General features: G+C 39.0%; 2 protein-coding genes across 2 annotated transcripts in view; one reads left to right on the top strand and one right to left on the bottom strand.

Annotated features, from left to right (window-relative positions):
* Window positions 1-583: 583 nt before the first annotated feature.
* Window positions 584-9,646, top strand: cox4i2 (cytochrome c oxidase subunit 4I2). The gene is made up of 5 exons (XM_042492292.2): window positions 584-876; window positions 5,331-5,436; window positions 7,144-7,308; window positions 8,320-8,451; window positions 9,207-9,646. Exons 2-5 carry the CDS (start codon window positions 5,331-5,333, stop codon window positions 9,338-9,340), a joined length of 537 nt encoding a protein of 178 aa, XP_042348226.1. The 5' UTR covers window positions 584-876; the 3' UTR covers window positions 9,341-9,646.
* Window positions 9,647-17,207: 7,561 nt separating this feature from the next.
* bcl2l1 (BCL2 like 1) overlaps window positions 17,208-18,567 on the bottom strand; it is a 40,189-nt gene continuing 38,829 nt past the window's right edge. Inside the window, exon 3 of the mRNA XM_042491541.2 lies at window positions 17,208-17,494. Within this exon, the coding sequence (XP_042347475.2) occupies window positions 17,351-17,494 (144 nt within the window). The 3' untranslated portion in view covers window positions 17,208-17,350. The remainder of the gene's footprint in view (window positions 17,495-18,567) is intronic.

Here is an 18,567-nt window from a genome sequence, read left to right as displayed (position 1 = left end):
CTTTGAGTTTAAGTACACACGAGACTTCAAGCTAAGAAAAAAACACTATTGATAGGTCTTCTTTTTTCAATATATAATTAATACAAGAAGGTTTCTTGTGTATTTTGATACTACCTAAGCTGTGTTTTGGGTCAGTGTGTTTTTGGAAGCTCACAGCAGTGGGTGGAGCTACAATCAACAAGTGTGTCCTTATCCGACCTGAGTATCTCCTCCCCGTCTCTTGCTGACTGCTGGCTGCTTTGTGCACCACATACCACCCACAGGCGGTTAGCTGCAGGGCTCACCGCCAAACAGCTCTGGAATAATGGTGGCCAGGTGCCAACCTGCAGTGTTGGAGTAGTTAGTTAAGGGTAAAAGGTTGCAGCTTATCTCTGGTTTGTGTCTGGCTCTGTCTTTCCACAGCCCTCCGTCTCCTCATGCACATGCGCACACACACCCTTTTTTTCCTGCCCACTGTGAAATATAGCCCCCACATGTCCTGGAGTAACCTCACCTAAAGCGACCCCATCGTCTCTGCTCCGCCTGCACAGGACCTGTGAGCGAGAAGGGTGAACGAGAGGGAAATAAGAGCTGCTCTGTCTTTGTCATCTGCAGCTAAACTCAACCTGTTTTCTCTTTCTCGCTGTGCCAGTCACATGCTCAGCCAGCTTGTTTACTTGCACTGGTTTGGTCTCTCTCTTCGTCCCAAACTCCCTCCCTCTCTCTCTCTCTTCCTCCGATCCAGCCTCTCTCACCCGCCCACCAGTTGGTTCCTGCTCAGTGTTATGTGGCGATAAGAGCTCAGACGAAAAAGACGGCCTAAGCAGCCCTTTTCTCTCAAGATTTGGTCCTTTGCTGTTGCATCTTCTCCTGCACTTTAACTTTCCTCGGACAACCGTGAGTATCCAACTTTGCCCGATCAAATAAACAGACTTTAATTGTGTTTGGCAAGGATTTACTTGAAAGGGATGACGGAGGGACAGACTCCCACCCTCCTCTAACCCCCCCCCACACACACAGCTTGGGAGAGTTGCGGACGTGCAGAAAAGATAGCAAAACCATGACAAAGATCGGACTGAGAGATTTGCCAAACTGCATAATTGTGCAGCAGCTGTGTTCATACAGGAAGCTACAAAAAAAAGGCTCTCGAGACAGAGTGAAGTATGTCAAACCTGATGGTGCTATTTCGAACCAAAATGGAAGCAGTATCTGGTGCACAGAGAGATTGCTCTTTACAACTCTATGCCATTTTTTTCATCCTGGAGGGATAAAAACTTATAAGAGCAAACATTGCTCCTTCCAGTAACATTTCTTTCGTGATAAAAATGAAGAATTCAAAGAAAAGACAGTGCAGTTTAAAGTACGTCACTTACTTTTAATTATGTGTAAAACAGGATAAATGTTTCTGTTTACCTCTGCCCCTCTCAGAAGGTCAGCTCGGACTCTCAAACTGACTAACTGCCAACTTCCGCCATTTTTATTTTGTCGTGTGTGTGTGTGTGTGTGTGTGTGTGTGTGTGTGTGTGTGTGATAAGTCACAGAGCGACAGGTGAAAGGTTCGAACACTAAGGCAATATGAGAGAAACAACATAATTAAGCATAATCTAAATATTATTCATTCAGTGGCAGAGCAAGGGGAGGGGGGGCTTCTGGGGCTCCAGCCCTGAATATTTTCTTAAAAGCCCCGAAACTTTTAGCTTCCTTTCTTGTTTTCTATCTTCCAGAGCTGCACAATATGCATACAAAATCATATTGCCATTATTATGTAAGACACTGCGACTGCAATATGAAATGCCATTTTGGTGAAAATTGTCATTTTTGAGTTCATTTTCAATGAAATGATCAAGTATGTCCTCCTGATCTGGAACACTATCTGTGGCCTGAGCATCTCTGAAGCACTACACTGACTATGTTTACACACTCAAAAGATCCCTTTTTTTTGCCCTTATTCCAAAAAGACAATATTCCAACTAAGTTGTTTACATAGTTTATGAAAAAGAACTAATATTCCTGTTTACATGCAGCGTTGCATACACTTATTAACACGTCCTAACGTGTCATTTATCCCCTCAAATTATGGTTGCTTATACTAGAATTGTTTCACTGGTGGCGGACTCGTTGGACCACACAAACACAGCCTCCCTTTTTCATTCAGTCCACCACCTTCTTGAGAAGATCGATATTGTGATATTTGCTTATCCAAACATGTGTCGATATCCAAGTCTTACATGATCAAAAATGTGTGCTTTTGAATATGCATCTCTACCCCACAGCCTTGCAAACTGTTGGGTTGAGTATCATGTAGGGGTCAACCGATATTGGTTTTTCAGGGCTGATACCGCTTATTAGTAATAATGAACAAATAAACGATATTTGGAACCGATATGCATTTAAAATTAAAATAAAATACTTTCTGTCAATACTTAGAATTTAGAATATAACAAACTCAAAACTAAAACTTTCAACAGCATATACAGCGAGTTCCTAGCCGCTTTTTTTGTTATAAAGTCAAGTGAAATTTTAAATAAAAAACAAATAAATAAAAATAGCTCCCTGAGGTTTTACAGAGTAAAAGTTCCTCCCATTCTGACACTTTCTTTGCACCTTTAATTAATTATCTTTATCATCCTCATTAAAATAAAACGCTGATGCAGATAATCAGCTAAATGCCAAATATTGGCCCCAATAATCAGCCAGACCAATAATCAGTCAACCCCTAGTACAATTTATCCATGGCAACGCACAGAGCCGACCATACACAGGCAAGATGCTGTGTGTCCAAATAATGCTCCTAAAACAATAATTCCAACATATCCTACATGTTTCAGTCAGAAAATACTTGCAATACACTTGCTCACATCGCGATTACGATAATGTTTCGATTAAATGTGCAGCCATAATACCTTCAGCTGTGCCACAACCACATAATATTTTGTTTATCCTACTTTGCTCCTCCCTAAAAATATCTAATATAATTGAATAAATGCTCTTATGTTGGCCAAATATTTAGTGCTGAGTATTAAAGATCACACCACATTTACAGGACATTGTTGGGGATCTTTGATTTGCAATTAAAGCAGGCCAGATTATTATGGGATGGATTCAAATCTAGAAGATTTGTCAGCTGAATATTCGTTCTGTGAACTCTGCTCCAGCATAGTATACAAAAGAGTGAAAATGAGTCATCGTCAACATTTGTTGCGTTTTGGTTTCAGAAGAGTGAAGAAAGTTGGAGAACATTTAAATACAACATAGAATTTAGGCTCTACGGGATGATGTTTTTCCTCTGCAACTATCGTGTTTTTCCTAAATGATGTATAGATTTTTAGGCATTCTTTTACCTTAAATAGCTTTGAAAAAAAGTGCATATAGCTGCTGTAAAAGGGAAAACAAATCTCAGAGAGGGAGCAGTAAGTCTCTCTCCAAAGTTGGGAAGCTTTTTTAATAGATTTTTTTCTACGTGCCTTTTTCATTATTATTAATATTGTTTTGTTAGCATTATTTTGTATTATTGTCTACAGACCTCCTAATGAGCTGAGTCCTTAATAAAGTTTTGAGTTGAATGGATACGGGGGAATGCACTGCTGTATGTCATAATATGACCAGCTGCATATCACTGACCTTCGAATGCATCTGTTACTTTCATCTGAGACACAATTTTGCTTTCACTGTGCTTAATTTAACAATAATGCCAGTATCAGAAGTACCAGCTGTCTGCATCCCTGCAAAAAAACACCTGATTGCAATCACTGTGACATACCAGAGCATCGATAATGGAGCTGCACTGGCTTATGTGTCATATTTTTTTTTAAAAATCTGCATGTCTGTCGCCTTGTGGTGTATTTAACAGTGAAAGCTAATGAGGCAGCCAGACGAGTGACAAACAACAGATTTGGCATTCATCCAGGCCACCGTATAAAGCACCTAATGAGATCTTCTGATTCACTGTTGTGAATAACAACACACAGACAGATCAGCATGTCCACTGTTTGCTTTTACAAAGAATCAACGGCCAATTAAATGTTCAGACCACTGCACCATAAAACTGAATGCGCGGCAGATATTTACAGAAGAATCGTTGTATGTAAATGAAGTGTGTGCATATTTGTGTGAGTACAGAAGTTCATAAATAACCTGCTGTCATCTTTCTGCCTTAATGAACTGTTGGCTGAGGTTACTGCTGCCTTTAAGGGTTCCTCTGAGAGTCATAAATACAGCTCATTGTGCATTTCAGTTCTTTTGTCCTGCTTATAGTACAAATGACCTCGTAACAAAGTAATACTGCAGGTGTGCCTGGCATTTACTGTCCAAAGTCAGTAGTTATACACAAAACTATCAATCAAAGAGACTGAAAAAGTGAAAGATGCATTTTATATTCTGGATATGATCAAATTGGTTTCAGACAAAAGCACTTGGCAAATTAATAACAAAAGAAAAATCATGACTTACCTTCATTTGGAATGATGGGTGTTTTGTCCTTAAAACAGGCTCCCTAAAAACAATTTACAAAGAAGGGGTCAAAACATTGTGGGATAGAGTCAATGACCAACTTGGCTAGAAATGTCACACAATGTGCAAGAAATTAGTAAAAGGGACAATAAAATTGTTTAAACGTTAGTTTTAAAAAATATAAGGGAAAAAAAAGGTTATTAGAAATTCATCGCAAAAATTTATTTATTTTTTTTCAAAAACTGTATTTATAATTATCATAATTTTACATTTAAAATTGTTACAGAAAAAAATAATAATTTTTTGAAATACTTATTTTTTAGCACTGCAACTTACTTTAATGGTTTTTTGGGTACCTTTTTAATATTTCTATTTAGTTGTTTTCAGGGGATTTTTGTTAAACTTTTTACAACTTTTTTGCTAATTTTTGTCTTGTCTTGTTAGGTTGCTTGCTGCTTTCTCCCATGTTTTTTGTAAAAATTCAATCAAATTTACTCAGTTTCAAATGGTCATGAACTTATGAGTAAAAAAAAGACTTTTATATTAAAACACACACACATTTTAAAATTATATTTAAAAGTAGAGGTTCGTTTTTTTCATTAGAATTATATCTTTTTGTACTATGGAATTCATTACCACCTAATTAGTCACTCTGACAAAAAAATCACTTTTAAATCTCTTAAATATGCTTTTAAAGCGTTTGACTGTACTCAGCCCGTTTTCTTCCACCATCTTTGATAATTGAATAGGCCTACATTACATTTTAGGAACGACTATTTTTGTCGAGGTGGACTACCAATCCTGTTTAATAAAGAAATATGATAATTATACACAGAAGTTTACCATGTTGTCGTAGTAAAATGAAATAAACTTGTATTTTTCTGTCACTGACCTGTGTTCAGATGTTCCGCCTGACTGCAGGCCGCCTGGGCAGCCTGGTGACCAGGCGCGCGACAGCGGCCCTGACCACCAACACCGCGAAGATGGCGACCGCGAGCCACGGTCACGGTAACATGGCACCAATGACGACACTAATGTACTTTATCACATCTGTTTCTGAAATACAACATATTAAACTCCTCGAGTGGGAAAGTCAGTCTTCTCTGGATAAACAAACTGGACGAGCGGACGGTTTTCAAACGTCACATATGGTACCGGGTCAAATTTCACGAGCTAATGGCGGCTGTACAGGTGTTACGCCTAAATCGGTGACCCATCACATTCAAGGACCCGATTAGGAATTTCCGCTATATGCTAATTAGCCTATTATTTACATCCTGTTGGCAGTAGAAATTGGGTTTGCAAGTACTGTACTTAAGTACAAATGTGAGGTAATGGAGTCACTTCTTTAAATGCCACTCTATTATATTTTAGAGGGAAATATTATAGGCTACTTTTTACTCTACTACAATTATTTGACAGTTTTCGCCACTAGCTAGCCTACTTTGAGGTTAAGCATTTTTGCATAAAAATATACAAATAGCTTAAATATGAAAATTTAACTGTCCAAAAGTATGTAGGCCTAGGAGCAATACTGAAACTACTAGTCAATTAATCAAGACTGGAAACATAAGGAAAAAAGCAGAAGCATCCATAATAAAAATAACCATTAGCTGCAGTCCTTTAGAAAAATAGTTCCCAACTGGTTTGTCTTGGTCCAAAAGTGGGTCACCAGTCCATTCTGAATGGACAGCAAATGACTCATGAACATTGTCAAATTGTAAAAAAAAAAAAAAAAAATTGTTAAAAAAAAGGAAAAGAAAAACACTTTATTTTGAGGTAGAGTGAATTTCTAGCACACAGCTTTTATTTTGAAGTGCTGGTTTTGTTTATTCGTGAAATATGTTTTATTTTTTTGTGTTCTAAGTGAACATACTGTTTACATCTTGTGAAATATAATTGGATATCTGGTAATTTATCTGTTTTGTGGACCTTGAACTTAAAGCTAAGGAGAATTCTGGACCCTGTGGCTGGACCAATCCTGCATTTACATTCATGCAGGAGCAGTGATAAGAGAGGGACATGTCACTGTAATGAGTACTTAATTTTCTTGATGATACTGACATACATAATCAATTAACATTTTTCAGTGCAGAAATTTTCTTGTAACAGAGTATTTTCAAAGTGTGATATTAGCATGTCTGGTAGGCCATGAAGTAAAGGATTTAAATACCTTTTCCACCACTGCATACTTAAAGCCCATTATCACAAAACACAGTTTGACTCAGAGGGCTTTACAGCTTACAACATCCCATTGCCCTTAGACCCTCAAATCACCTCAGGAAAAACACCCCCCAAAAAAAAACAAGTGTCACAGAATCTATATCAGCGGTACGTATGTTTCCAAAAAGCATACCTGGAGATTACCGATGTTTGCTATGATTAGTACAAACTTGAAGAACACAGCAATGGATGTCAGCTGTATGAAACCACATTTAAATCAACCAAATTCAGTCAGTCAAGCATCTCTCCATCAAGGCTGATGTAGAGGAACAGGAGGCAGTCTAAAGTGGCCTCACACCAGCAGATGGCACTGCTGCACCAGCATCAATAGGCATCCACACAGACACATGGTCTTCTGGGCCTTTGTGTTTGATCAAATATAGGACACAGACTAGCATTTTCTAAACCAGGGAAATGGTAAATATTCTCTTGACTGTTCATTTCTGCAGCAGCTGGTTCCAAAAGAGACCCTTCTTGTTTCTGTCCATCCAGAGGTGTCAGGGACAGTGGACATGTCTCAGCCTCAGTACTTTGACCGTCTGGACACCCCTCTACCTGACAAACCCTACAAAGACGTCTTGACTGCCGCTGACAAGAGCCTGAAACAGAAGGAGAAGGGACCCTGGGGCCAGCTGACCAAAGAGGAGAAGCTTGCACGTAGGTTCCTCTTGACCTGCAGGGTGAGAGTGTGGAGCCGCTGAAGCGGTGCACAGTGCAGCCAAAAACACATCACGAGGTTAAAAATACATCTAAAACTAATACATTCAATACTCATAGAAGATTGTAGTATATTCACAGGAAGTACAACTATGGGGTACTTGTGCTTTAGTCGAGCATCCTAATTTTATGCAACAATATACTTTCTATTGCACCAGAGTAGTCAAGCAGTAATTTTTACTACATGATATTAGGATAGCTACAGTTATTGTTACTTTTGCAGATTGTGATTTTAGTAACCTATGATGAGGATACAAAATACAGTTATTTGTTTAAAGCACCTATAAGTAAATGAACAAGCAAAAATACTACACTTTATTGTATCAGTAACAATAACCAGCTCTGAAAGGGGCCATTTACCTGCATGGTGAATATTTATACTTATGTATCTTAACGCAAGTTAAATTAAAATAAGCTAAATTGTCATCAGATGTGTTCCAAGACTGCATTTGCTGCAGGGATGACGTTTATTTGTAGGCTGACTCTGGAGTTGGCTTCGCTCTGGTTTCTTTGTCAAAGAGCCAATGGGATATTTTGATTGGATTTTGGATTATAGCTGAAAATACACTCTGTGGTAAACAGACAGTTTTGAAATTTACACATTGTATTCAGATAATTAGAAGATTAATTGGTTATCTGTCTCTCTAGGCTCTGAAAAAACAATATCGGACAACCCCCTAGCTCATGTGAATGGATCAGCCAACCTCTAGTTTCTAACTAATCAAGAATATCTGTAAGACACTTCATACTTATATTTCATTATGAGTTTAGTCATAAAGCATTACATTATAATTCACTATGAATGTCCTTATAATGCATTATAGATGTGGTCTTTATAGAAAGTGATACCAAGAGGTATTTTGTGAATGGTGCTCATTCCTGTTTTGTCTTCTTGACCTCTATCTCACCCACCTCTCCTGTCCTTCACTTCTCCTCTCACCGCCCCCGCAGTGTATCGCCTCGCCTTCCGTCAGACCTACTCAGAGATGAAGCAGCCGTCAGCAGAGTGGAAGACCGTCATGGGGGGCATCTTCCTCTTTCTGGGCTTCACCGGGTTGGTGGTGTGGTGGCAGAGAGTCTACGGTAAATCTGCTTTCACTCTCTGAAAAGACAAACCTAGCTCTTTGAAATTAGACAATGCAAGATGCCAAGACCAGGAAACCTTTTCTGCCTCAACATCACACACAGCTGCTTATAACAGCATTAACACTGGCTCTGCTGCTTTGAAGTATCCCAGTAAGCCATACCAGTCGGCCAGTAAAAAAACAGAGCCCTGTTACTGGATGTCGGGCTTTATGAGTTATACCAGTGTTCGACAGCTCTAAATGTTAACCCTTTGAAACCCAGAGTAACATCACCTTTCTTCAGATGCCTCTAATAAATATATAATTTCTAACCCTGAGCAAAACGGTAAAATTTCTTTCAAAATTTAGCAAAAAATAAAAACGGCATTAAGTAACTTGGCAAGACATGTTCAAGAAATTGCAAAAAAAAAAGAAAAAAAAAGAAAAAGTAGAAATTATTTCTGAAACCTAGGGAAAATATATAGGAAAAAATCTAGGGAAAACTTTATCTAATTATTATAATTATATATTTAGAATTATGTTATTAAATTAAATTATTTTTTCTGCACTTTTCAAGGTCATTTTATTTTTATTTATTTATTTATTTTTAACTTATTTTTCAGTAATTTTGTTGTTTGTTTTTTTTGTTTGTTTGTGGGGTTTTTTTAACAGTTTCTTAATAATTGTTGGGTCATTTCATTTTTCGTTGTTCAATGTTTTCTTCCCATGTTTTTTGAAAGAAATCAAGCCATTTTGCTCCTTGTTTTTTTGTAGTCTACCCTCAGCGTCCTAGAACCTTTGAGGAAGAGTGGCAGGCCAAACAGCTACAGAGGATGCTGGACATGAGGGTCAACCCCATCGAGGGCTTCTCAGCCAAGTGGGACTATGAGAAGGGCCAGTGGAAATAAAGAGAGGACCAGACTGTAGCCGAGGTGGCACAGAGTCCGGACCTGCTGCCTCAGAGGATGGATTTTTGCTCCATACTGTGAAGCAGCTGTTGAAGTCAGTCTCGATTTGAATGTTGCATTTTAACTGTCAAAACCACTAGAAGAATAGAGCGTATCCACTGACAACACCTCTGGGGCCATTTTACTCTGTGCCACCTGTGGCTCTCAGTCAGGGGCCTCCTCTCCAACCTCTGCAGCCTTCTGTCATGGTGATTACTGTGTCCGTCCTGTTGGAACCTAATAATAATAAAGTTTTGCTGATGCCTCTGTCCAGCTCTTTTCATTATCTGGAGTACACGCCTGCTCCTGCTCGCTTCAAATGCACAAAAGACTCATTAACTGAGAATCTGATCACTTTCATAGTAATTACTTTTCATCAGTGGTAGAAAGTAATTTAACCCTTAGGGACTGTTTGGCACATTTTATAGGATTTTCATTCTTAATTTTTTGATAATTTTGCCTGTGTTCATACATATGGCATACACTTTGACAAGATTGTATATTTTTGTTTAATCTTGGAATTTCCAGCTCAGCTCCTACAATAAGTTTAAAATACACTGTGGAAACAAAACTGTTGCATTCACACTGTTAAGTGCAATAAAGTCGCCATAGAAACCCATTCAAACTGATATTTTGGATCTGACAGCCATCAAAGTATAAAAACATGCATTGTATTATTTCTGGCTGTCATTCTGGGCTTTTGCCTTGGGATTTTTAATTTTTTACTATTTTCAACCTGATGACTTCAATTTTACCATATTGGGCATATGGAGAAAATACATGCTATTTCCACTATGTGCACTGTTACAATCAATGTTGATGCTAATCATTGACATATATAATAATAATAATAGTCTATTTAGCATGCAGCATACTGAATTTTTGTTTCATCTAAAAACATGATGGCATCATGACGAAAACCTGACATTTAAAGGGGCCAAAATCTGAAAATTAATGAATATTTGATATTTATGATTAGGACTGATAATGATTTTTTTTTTAACTCAAAGTAGAATATATATTAATGTATACTACTTTTTTACAGCTTAATTTTGAAAAGCGCATTTTGTGTGCAGAGCAGTGTGGGTATTTGACACTGACAGGTAACAGAACTACAAAAAGAAGCAAAACAACTAAAAACTAACCAGAATGACATGTTGAACCTCAGGATGAACTTCTGAAAGAAATCTAACATGGAGCTCGAGAGATTGAGCAGAGAACAACTCCATGGGCAGGGATAAACACAGTGATGAACAAAGACAAAGACACAGGTACATATAGGGAACTAATCAATAGAACAAGACCCAGCTGGAGTGGGTGGACTCAGGCAAAAGGTGGGAAACACAGGGATTGGCTGACAGCAAAGGTTGTAGAAAACACTGAGGTGGAGAAAACAGACTAACACAGAATAGCTGTGCAGAGAAGACTATCACCTTATTTAGACTTGGCATCAATATGTGTCCTACAAGTTGCAATAACGTTTTAAACATTTTAATCTAATGTTAAAAGAACATTTTAAGGATGTTTATCGCTTCAAATAATGTCCCTGTAAGGGTAAATGCTGACTAGGACATAATGTTTTAACTGCAACATTCTGAGGATGTTTTGGTTATGTTGAGAGGCGACAGATCATTTAATGTTCTTTTATAAAATGTTCCCACAGTGTTAAATGAGAACAAAGTAAGGAAAGTAACATTCAGAACATGTTATTGAGATTACGACTTTCTTTAAATAAAAATGGTATTTCATATGATATTTTTATGTTTATAGAGAATGTTATCCTAAATTTAAGAAGCTCTGGAAACTAAAGCCGCTGAAAACATCACTAAAACATTGCACTGGTTGCATTGCATGAATACCAGGACGTCTTTAGAACCAAAAATTGCCAGCTGGTGTAGCATGATCTAATCACTATCAGCTGTGTGACTCAGGTGTGTCCTGTGTAACAGGTCAGCGTGCTTGTGTGTCTGTGTAATTGCTGGTCTTAAAGAATGCAAACTGATCTTAAAATTGAGCTCAAACTTGGCACAGCGTTGCTGGGATGACTGTGGACTCTTTGTCTTGTTTAATGGCTGAATATAGATGCTAACTTAATTAAAGTATGCAACACATTCTTGCAACTTAACACTAAGCTAACTAAATGTATAACATTAGCACTGTTTAGAGTTACAAAGAATTCCTCTTCACATTAGTTTTAGGTTAACCTTCACATCATTGAGCAGTTATTTTGAGCCTAGAATTTACTTCCTTCAGGCTGATTTCTGATTCTGGAAACACTTTGAATATTTAACCTTGTGTTATTGAGCATCCCATCATGCATATTTGACGAGACCTTCTACTGCAATTATTATGAGTCATGCCTCCACTATCAATATACGCATGGGACATTTATCAACAACCACAACATTTGCACATAACATCACATGCTATCATAGAGTGCATTTAGTAATTGTACAACTATCATCATTGTAATATGACATGCGTTTACCATTATTGCTGTGCATCTCTCCCTCTCTCTTTCTCTTTCCTTTTTGTCATTATTGTAATTAAACTGTTATTTACGACATCTATTGCACGCCTGTCCGGCCTGGAAGAGGGATCCCTCATCATCCTCTGCCTCTCTTCCTGAGGTTTCTTCCATTCTTTCTCCCTGTTACAGGGGTTATTTTTCGGGAGTTTTTCCTTAGGTGAGGCAAACCATGTTTTGTGATAATGGGCTTTATAAAAAAGATTTACTTGACACACCAACCCACTAAGCAAGTCTTTAGAAAAGACACAGCAAACTCAGTACATCTTCCAACATGGGCTTTATTAGGTTCAATGCAATTTAAGTTTTTACAGCGGCATTCTAAGACACACAAACAGACCACTGGACATGGTTGCAATCTTTAAATTTTGTGTACTCTTTATGGCCAAGAACAATGCACCTCAGTTTTTGAAAATATTCCCATACTATGTTTATATTTAGTGGCAGTCCAATAATCCTAGAAAAAAAAAGAAACAAAGAAAGAAAAACACAACGAATGACAATGCACATCAATGCAAAAGTGGAGTTTAAGGCCATTTGAAGGGGCACAATTATGCTTTATACACCAAATATAAATAAATGTTTAAAAGCCATCACTTCCGATTTTTCTTAAATATGTCGCTAAGCTAACGTACTATTCTAATCAGTTTAAATAACTAGCATATATATATATAGGGTCGTGCCAATGCTGTCACACTTCCTTCATTTGTGCCTCCTTCAAGAACATTTTTGCCGCACGGAAATTCACACACACACACACACACACACACACACACACACGCACACACAGGTTTTCCACCCTTAAGGGAACCATATGTTTTTCACTCAAATGTGGGGTCCGCACGCACACGCACACACACACACACACACACACACACACACACACACACACACAGACACACATATGTATAGGGGGGAACTTGTTTCAGTGAGGGCAAGGACAGCAGAGAAAAGCCTGCGAGCAGCTTCTTGGTGGGGCATACACTAGAAAAATAGATTTATACTGTACTGGAATGTATGAGAGCAGACCTTGGCTAATAAGATGCTCAGATCACAAGCATTTAGAGGATGATACTCATCAATAGTCAATGCAGGGTTATTTTATTGGGTGTAATATTTATTCCAATGATAACAATCAGCTTAGAAAGAGAACTTTGTGTATGTAAAAGTTTGCAGATGATTCTGTGAACTATGAGGATGAAAAGGAGCATTGATGATGAGTCCTGCTTTGAAGACAGAGACAGAGCTCGCACTAACAATGTAGTGACGGATGTTTCAACATGTAAATCAAGATTTTTTTATTGTCCCCTCCTTAAATTTTCATGCTCTCTGGCTCCATGTGTTGGAATCGAGTGCTGAACTCTTCCGTGATGAGACGTCCCTGTCATGTTTTGTGCTTTATTGAGCTGCTATAACACACTAATAGAGTCAAGGACATATTGTTGTGAGCTGTATTTGGAATAAGATCAAGATTGGAGCACTGGATAGGATACTGGGAACAGTAAGGAGTCCCCCCCCCCCCACCCCACCCCACCCCACCTTCTCTCCCTTCCCAGTAAATTAATGGAGCTGCCAGTCGTTGGTGCGTGAAACGCCCGGTGACAAACAACTTCTCCGACTGCAGCTTTAAATTAAAGATGGAAAGATTTTCCGAAACAAAGATGAGGTCTCCTTCTCCACGTCTCTGACGGACTACATGTGACTGACAGGTGTGTACCTTACCCGCGGGTGTGCGTGCTGAGGTGTGTTTGTGCGGAGCAGCAGGTGGGCCAGCTGTGACTGACACACGTGACTAGGCGCAGTGACAGCCGGGGGATCGCTGAGGAAGAGGTGGAGCTGGATGGAGAGGGGAAGAGCAGGAGAGACGGATGGAGATTTGACAGATTTTAGGCGTCAGGGGAGGACGGAGGAGGAGAAGTTTTGGGAGGGGGGTACCGTGAAAGCAATGCATGGATAACTTGGAGTGAATGTGTGTGAGATGAGATGTGAAGGTTTGGGTGTTTCATGGTCCTACAGCCGCTGACAGTTGCTGATTCGCTCAAGATGGTACACAGACACATTTTGACACTTTTCTAATCAAATTTAAATCAAATAACATCTGATGCAGAACTGCGTTGTCTCCTCGAGAACAGCTGCCTCACCAGTTTGCTACATAAATCTTTAAAAGGCTATGATGTTCACTCTGGTGAAAACATGAAGCGCAACTCCGTCATTGATAAATGTAAGATTTGACTAATGGTGCAAAAATAAGGAATGGTTATTGAATTAGCACACAGAGGAAAAGTAGTCTCCTGTTTGAGCACTGCAGCACATGATTAGGATTTTATTGCAAAATTAGCACGGAAATCACTCAAACACTTTATTTTAACCCTATTGAGAAATATAAACAATTATAGCTGCAACTAAAAGTTACTTTCATTATCGAATAATCTTTTCTTAGTTTATCAAAAAATGTCAGAAAATTGCAGAGTCCCTAAAGTCCCCAAATTTTAATTTTCTCCATCTTACACGCAAATTATTTTGTGAAAACAAATTATCTTGTATGCACACGATAATTGGTCTCACCAGAAAATGATTACTTGTGCTTGCAAGATTTTTTTAAACTTTTTTTTAAAGTCACATTTCTGAACTTTAGAGGCTCCACAGAACATAGTGAAACACGTCTGTCACAATTCTTCAAAGACAAAAGAGAAAAGCAGCAAATCCTCACATTTAAGAAGATAGATCCAGTGTATTTTGGTCATTTCTGCTTGATTATTATTAATCAGTTATCAAAATTGTTGCTGGTAAATTATCAATCACTTGGCTGATTGTTTGCAGCTCTACAAACAATAAATTGAAACACACTATTACGTAGTTGTAAACTGATAAGGGCCTTTCAAGTGTTTATTGATGTTCTTTTCCAATTACTACTTGGCATCTATAACTGGACTATGAACAGATAATTAATGGATAGTTATAGCAAATTGGCCAGGACAACATATCAGCTCATATTAGCTTTTTTGCAGCTATGCTTTTATACCAGTGCACATGTCGGCTAATAAATAACAACAAATTGCAGAACAGCAATGCCAAACTAGGTTTGAAACAGCTATCACTATTACATAGTCTGTCCACCAGAGAGCGCTGACAAGCTGATTTTTACCCTGTAAAATGTCCCACTGAGTATGGATCCTGCTCACGTAAAAAAAAAAAAATTACAAAAAGAAACATATGCAGTCTAGATGCTGTGTTTATGTTATAGCTATTTGCAAATGTAATTGACTGATTTTATAAAGTTCAAACAGCAAAATCAGTTTGGGCCGGCCTGTAATCGTTATATTTTTATCACACATGAAATATTTCTTATTATATTCATTAATTTAAGCCCTCAAGTACACAGAACTTAAGAATTTACTATTTTCTGTGGTCAGGAATGAAACTTCAAACTCAACATGTCTCCATTAAACCTGCCTGTAAATGATTTGTTCATTAACAGTTAATGTATGTTTAATATCACACTGTGAGGATTTGTTCATGTGTGTAACTGTGAATCATTCAGTATTATTAAGATTGTTATCTGTCAATCATTAACTGTTCATGCACCAGTTATGGATGCATCATTAGGACTAGCAATTGAGAAGCGGTTCCTGACTGTCCAATTCACTGGAAGCAGCTCCCCAGTTCCTCTTATTGCTGCTGGCATGTTTTTCTGACAGTTGCACAAAAAGTTGCAAAACACTGAAGTCAAACTCATGCGTCTACGCTGCCGTAAACTTGCAGCAAGGAGAAATCATGGTCCAAAATATGGCTTCATTTTACGAATAAAGATGACAATAGTTAACATCTTTCTATGCTTCCAAACCGAGCAGCATGTCCGTTACCGTGGGTAAACATCCTGTAATAATGACATCAGCGCCACGCAAGCAAGGTTTTTAGCAAGTTTTTCTTCTAAATTTTTGAACTACATGGAAATAAATGCTGCACAAATATTCTCTAATTTAAGACTAAGAGATAAAACCGTTGATGGTGAAACCCCTGTGTAGGCCCGCTCTTTTCCACACAGAAACTGATCAGGAATCAAAAGGGGAAATCGAAAAGGAATTGGACAGGAATGCAGGATTGATAATAGCATTGTTATCTTTAACATCTTGTCAATTCCCATTTACATGCAAAAGTTTTAACTGTTGATAGATACATAAATAAACACTATTATAGTGTTTTATGAGCCATTTATTAAATGTTTATAACCTGCTTATAAATGCTTAATAGGGGGGTTAAAATAAAGTGTTCCCAAAATAAAAACATTACACCCACATGTCTGTTGCTGTCTGAGTGTTGCTGTGATACTGTCGCTCTGTCTGTTGTGCACGCTGCTACAGTTTTTGCTGCATTCCTCAGCTACTGTGGAGTAAACATGGAGGGTGTGAGCCGCAGCGCCCCGCTCGCATGAACTGCACTCGCACCGATTCTGAGAACTTGCCACACACGGCGGCCTGGCACTCGGCAGGCTGACTAAACACAAACAGGATCCACTCAAGGCCAAGTATGACCACGGAGCACAGATCGGCGGGAGCACTGGGGTTTTAATGGTTTACAAAGCCCAAAAAATAACCAAAAACGCGCCATAAACACAAACAAGCGGAGGAGATCGTTTAAGACTCCCGTGTTTCATTAACTAAAGGTTTCAGGTTTCTCTTTTATACAAAACCAATGAGCATGAAGACAAAACAGTGAGTGGAGTCATGGCTGATGATGTTGTACTGGTATGTGCTGGATGGCTGGCAGGAAATGGGAGCTAGAAGCCGCTCAGGGGCAGGTGCTACATCCTCCCCTGCTTTCACTCTCCATATGGCACACACAAAGCTATGGTGGAGGCGTCTGAGGGAACCAGCAAAAAAACAAGCTTGGAGACGGAGATGTGTGGAGCGGTCCGAGCCCCAAAACACACTGACTCTTAATATCAGACAGGTTCACTGTGAAGTCAGTTTTAGCCTCTTTTGTGGACAAACACGGGAAACCAAAATTTGTTAAAACTAAAACATAAAGACAGAACCAGTGGAGGGAGGAATCGCAGGAACAATCGGTCCAGCAAGTAAAACACATCTGTCTCTGTATAACCGCACATTTTTTTCAAGGTGGAATAAGGTGAACACATGAATACTCTTCCTCTGTTCTGTCTTTTTTCTCAAAAAGTTCAACAACATGTGAGGATTCTTTGTCCACTTTGAGAGATGTGTGTGTGTGTGTGTGTGTGTGTGTGTGTGTGTGTGTGTGCCTGCATGTGTGTGTGTGTGTGTGTGTGTGTGGGGGGGGGGGGGGGGGGGGGGGTGAGTAAACATCATCAGCAGTTCTGATGAGACAAACAGGACCTTCATTTTTCACTTCTGTCGTTGTGGAGGTCGAGGATGGTGACAGGCGGAGAAGGGTTATGAGTGTTGGGAAGGGGTGTCGTGTGTCTCCCTTCACAGGCGTTTCTGGGCGATGAGTGAGCCCACCACCACTCCGGTTACCAGGGTCATTCCCGCCAGCAGCCACTTCTTGAAACTCTCCTGAGACCGCCTGCTCTCTGCCGCCGCGTCCTGCCCAAAGATTTCGGCAAAGCGCTCCTGAAACAAAGAAAAAAAAGAAAACTATAATTACCTCCACGCACTTGTGTGCCTCAATGTACCAGTCAAGTAATGGCCAGAAGAGTGTTTTTGAAGAATATTGTGATGTCACAGTGCAGCTGACCTTTGACATTTTAAATATAAAATGTCATCACTTCATCATTTTATCCTATTAGACCAAAAACCTCGGCCAAAAACATGGTTTGTGAGATCACAATGACCACAACCACCAAATTCTAATCAGTTCATTCTTGAGTCCAGGTGGACATTTGTGCCCAATTTGAGAAAATTCTCTGAAGGCCTTCTTGGATAGTGTGTTCACAAGAATGATACAGATGCAAGGTAACACTGACCTTTATTCTCCAAAATGTAATCATTTTATTGCTGAGTCCAAGGGAACGTTTGTGCCAAATTTGAAGAAATTCCCACATAGTGTTTGTGGAATAATGTCTTTACAAGAATGAGATGGATGCAGGGTCACAGTGACGCTGACCTTTGACTTATGACCACCAAAATCTAATCAGTTCATGTTCGTTCCAAGTGAACGTTTGTGCCAGGTTTGATAAATTTCCCTCAAGGTGTTCTTGAAATAATGCATTCACAGTGACCTAAAGCTTTAACCTATGACCACCAAAATATAATCAGTTCATCCTTAAGTCCAAGTAGATGTTTGTGCCAAATTTAAATCTATTTCATTAGTTGTTCTTGAGATATTGCGCTCACAAGAATGGGATGCACAGGTGTAAGTGTGTAAGGATGTACAGACAACACGAAAATACAACCCTTTTGGCCTCTGCTATTGCTGGTGCAGAGGTATAAAAATGGGAAGGAAAGGGTTAACACTAGGGTTTTTGCTGCTGGCTATGTGACATATATTCAAATCTGACAAAACCCACGTGTGCACACTTCCCGAAACTACCCATTCAAATAAAATGCCAGAGGCAGGTTTAGAGGATCAGGTAGATTCCCCTTTTTAAAGGTCTCTGGTCCCGAAACAAGCAGAGGGCTGCTGAGCCACCCACAGCTGCTATCTGTATGACTATCAGAGCCCACACAGACGCTCACATGTGGAA

This window comes from Plectropomus leopardus, chromosome 9, assembly GCF_026936395.1.
Source record: "Plectropomus leopardus strain MGB_pleo_1.0 chromosome 9, ASM2693639v1, whole genome shotgun sequence".
Taxonomy (NCBI): Eukaryota; Metazoa; Chordata; class Actinopteri; order Perciformes; family Serranidae; genus Plectropomus; species Plectropomus leopardus.
Note: the sequence above shows the minus strand (reverse complement) of the source record. Positions and strands in the feature narration are given on the sequence as shown.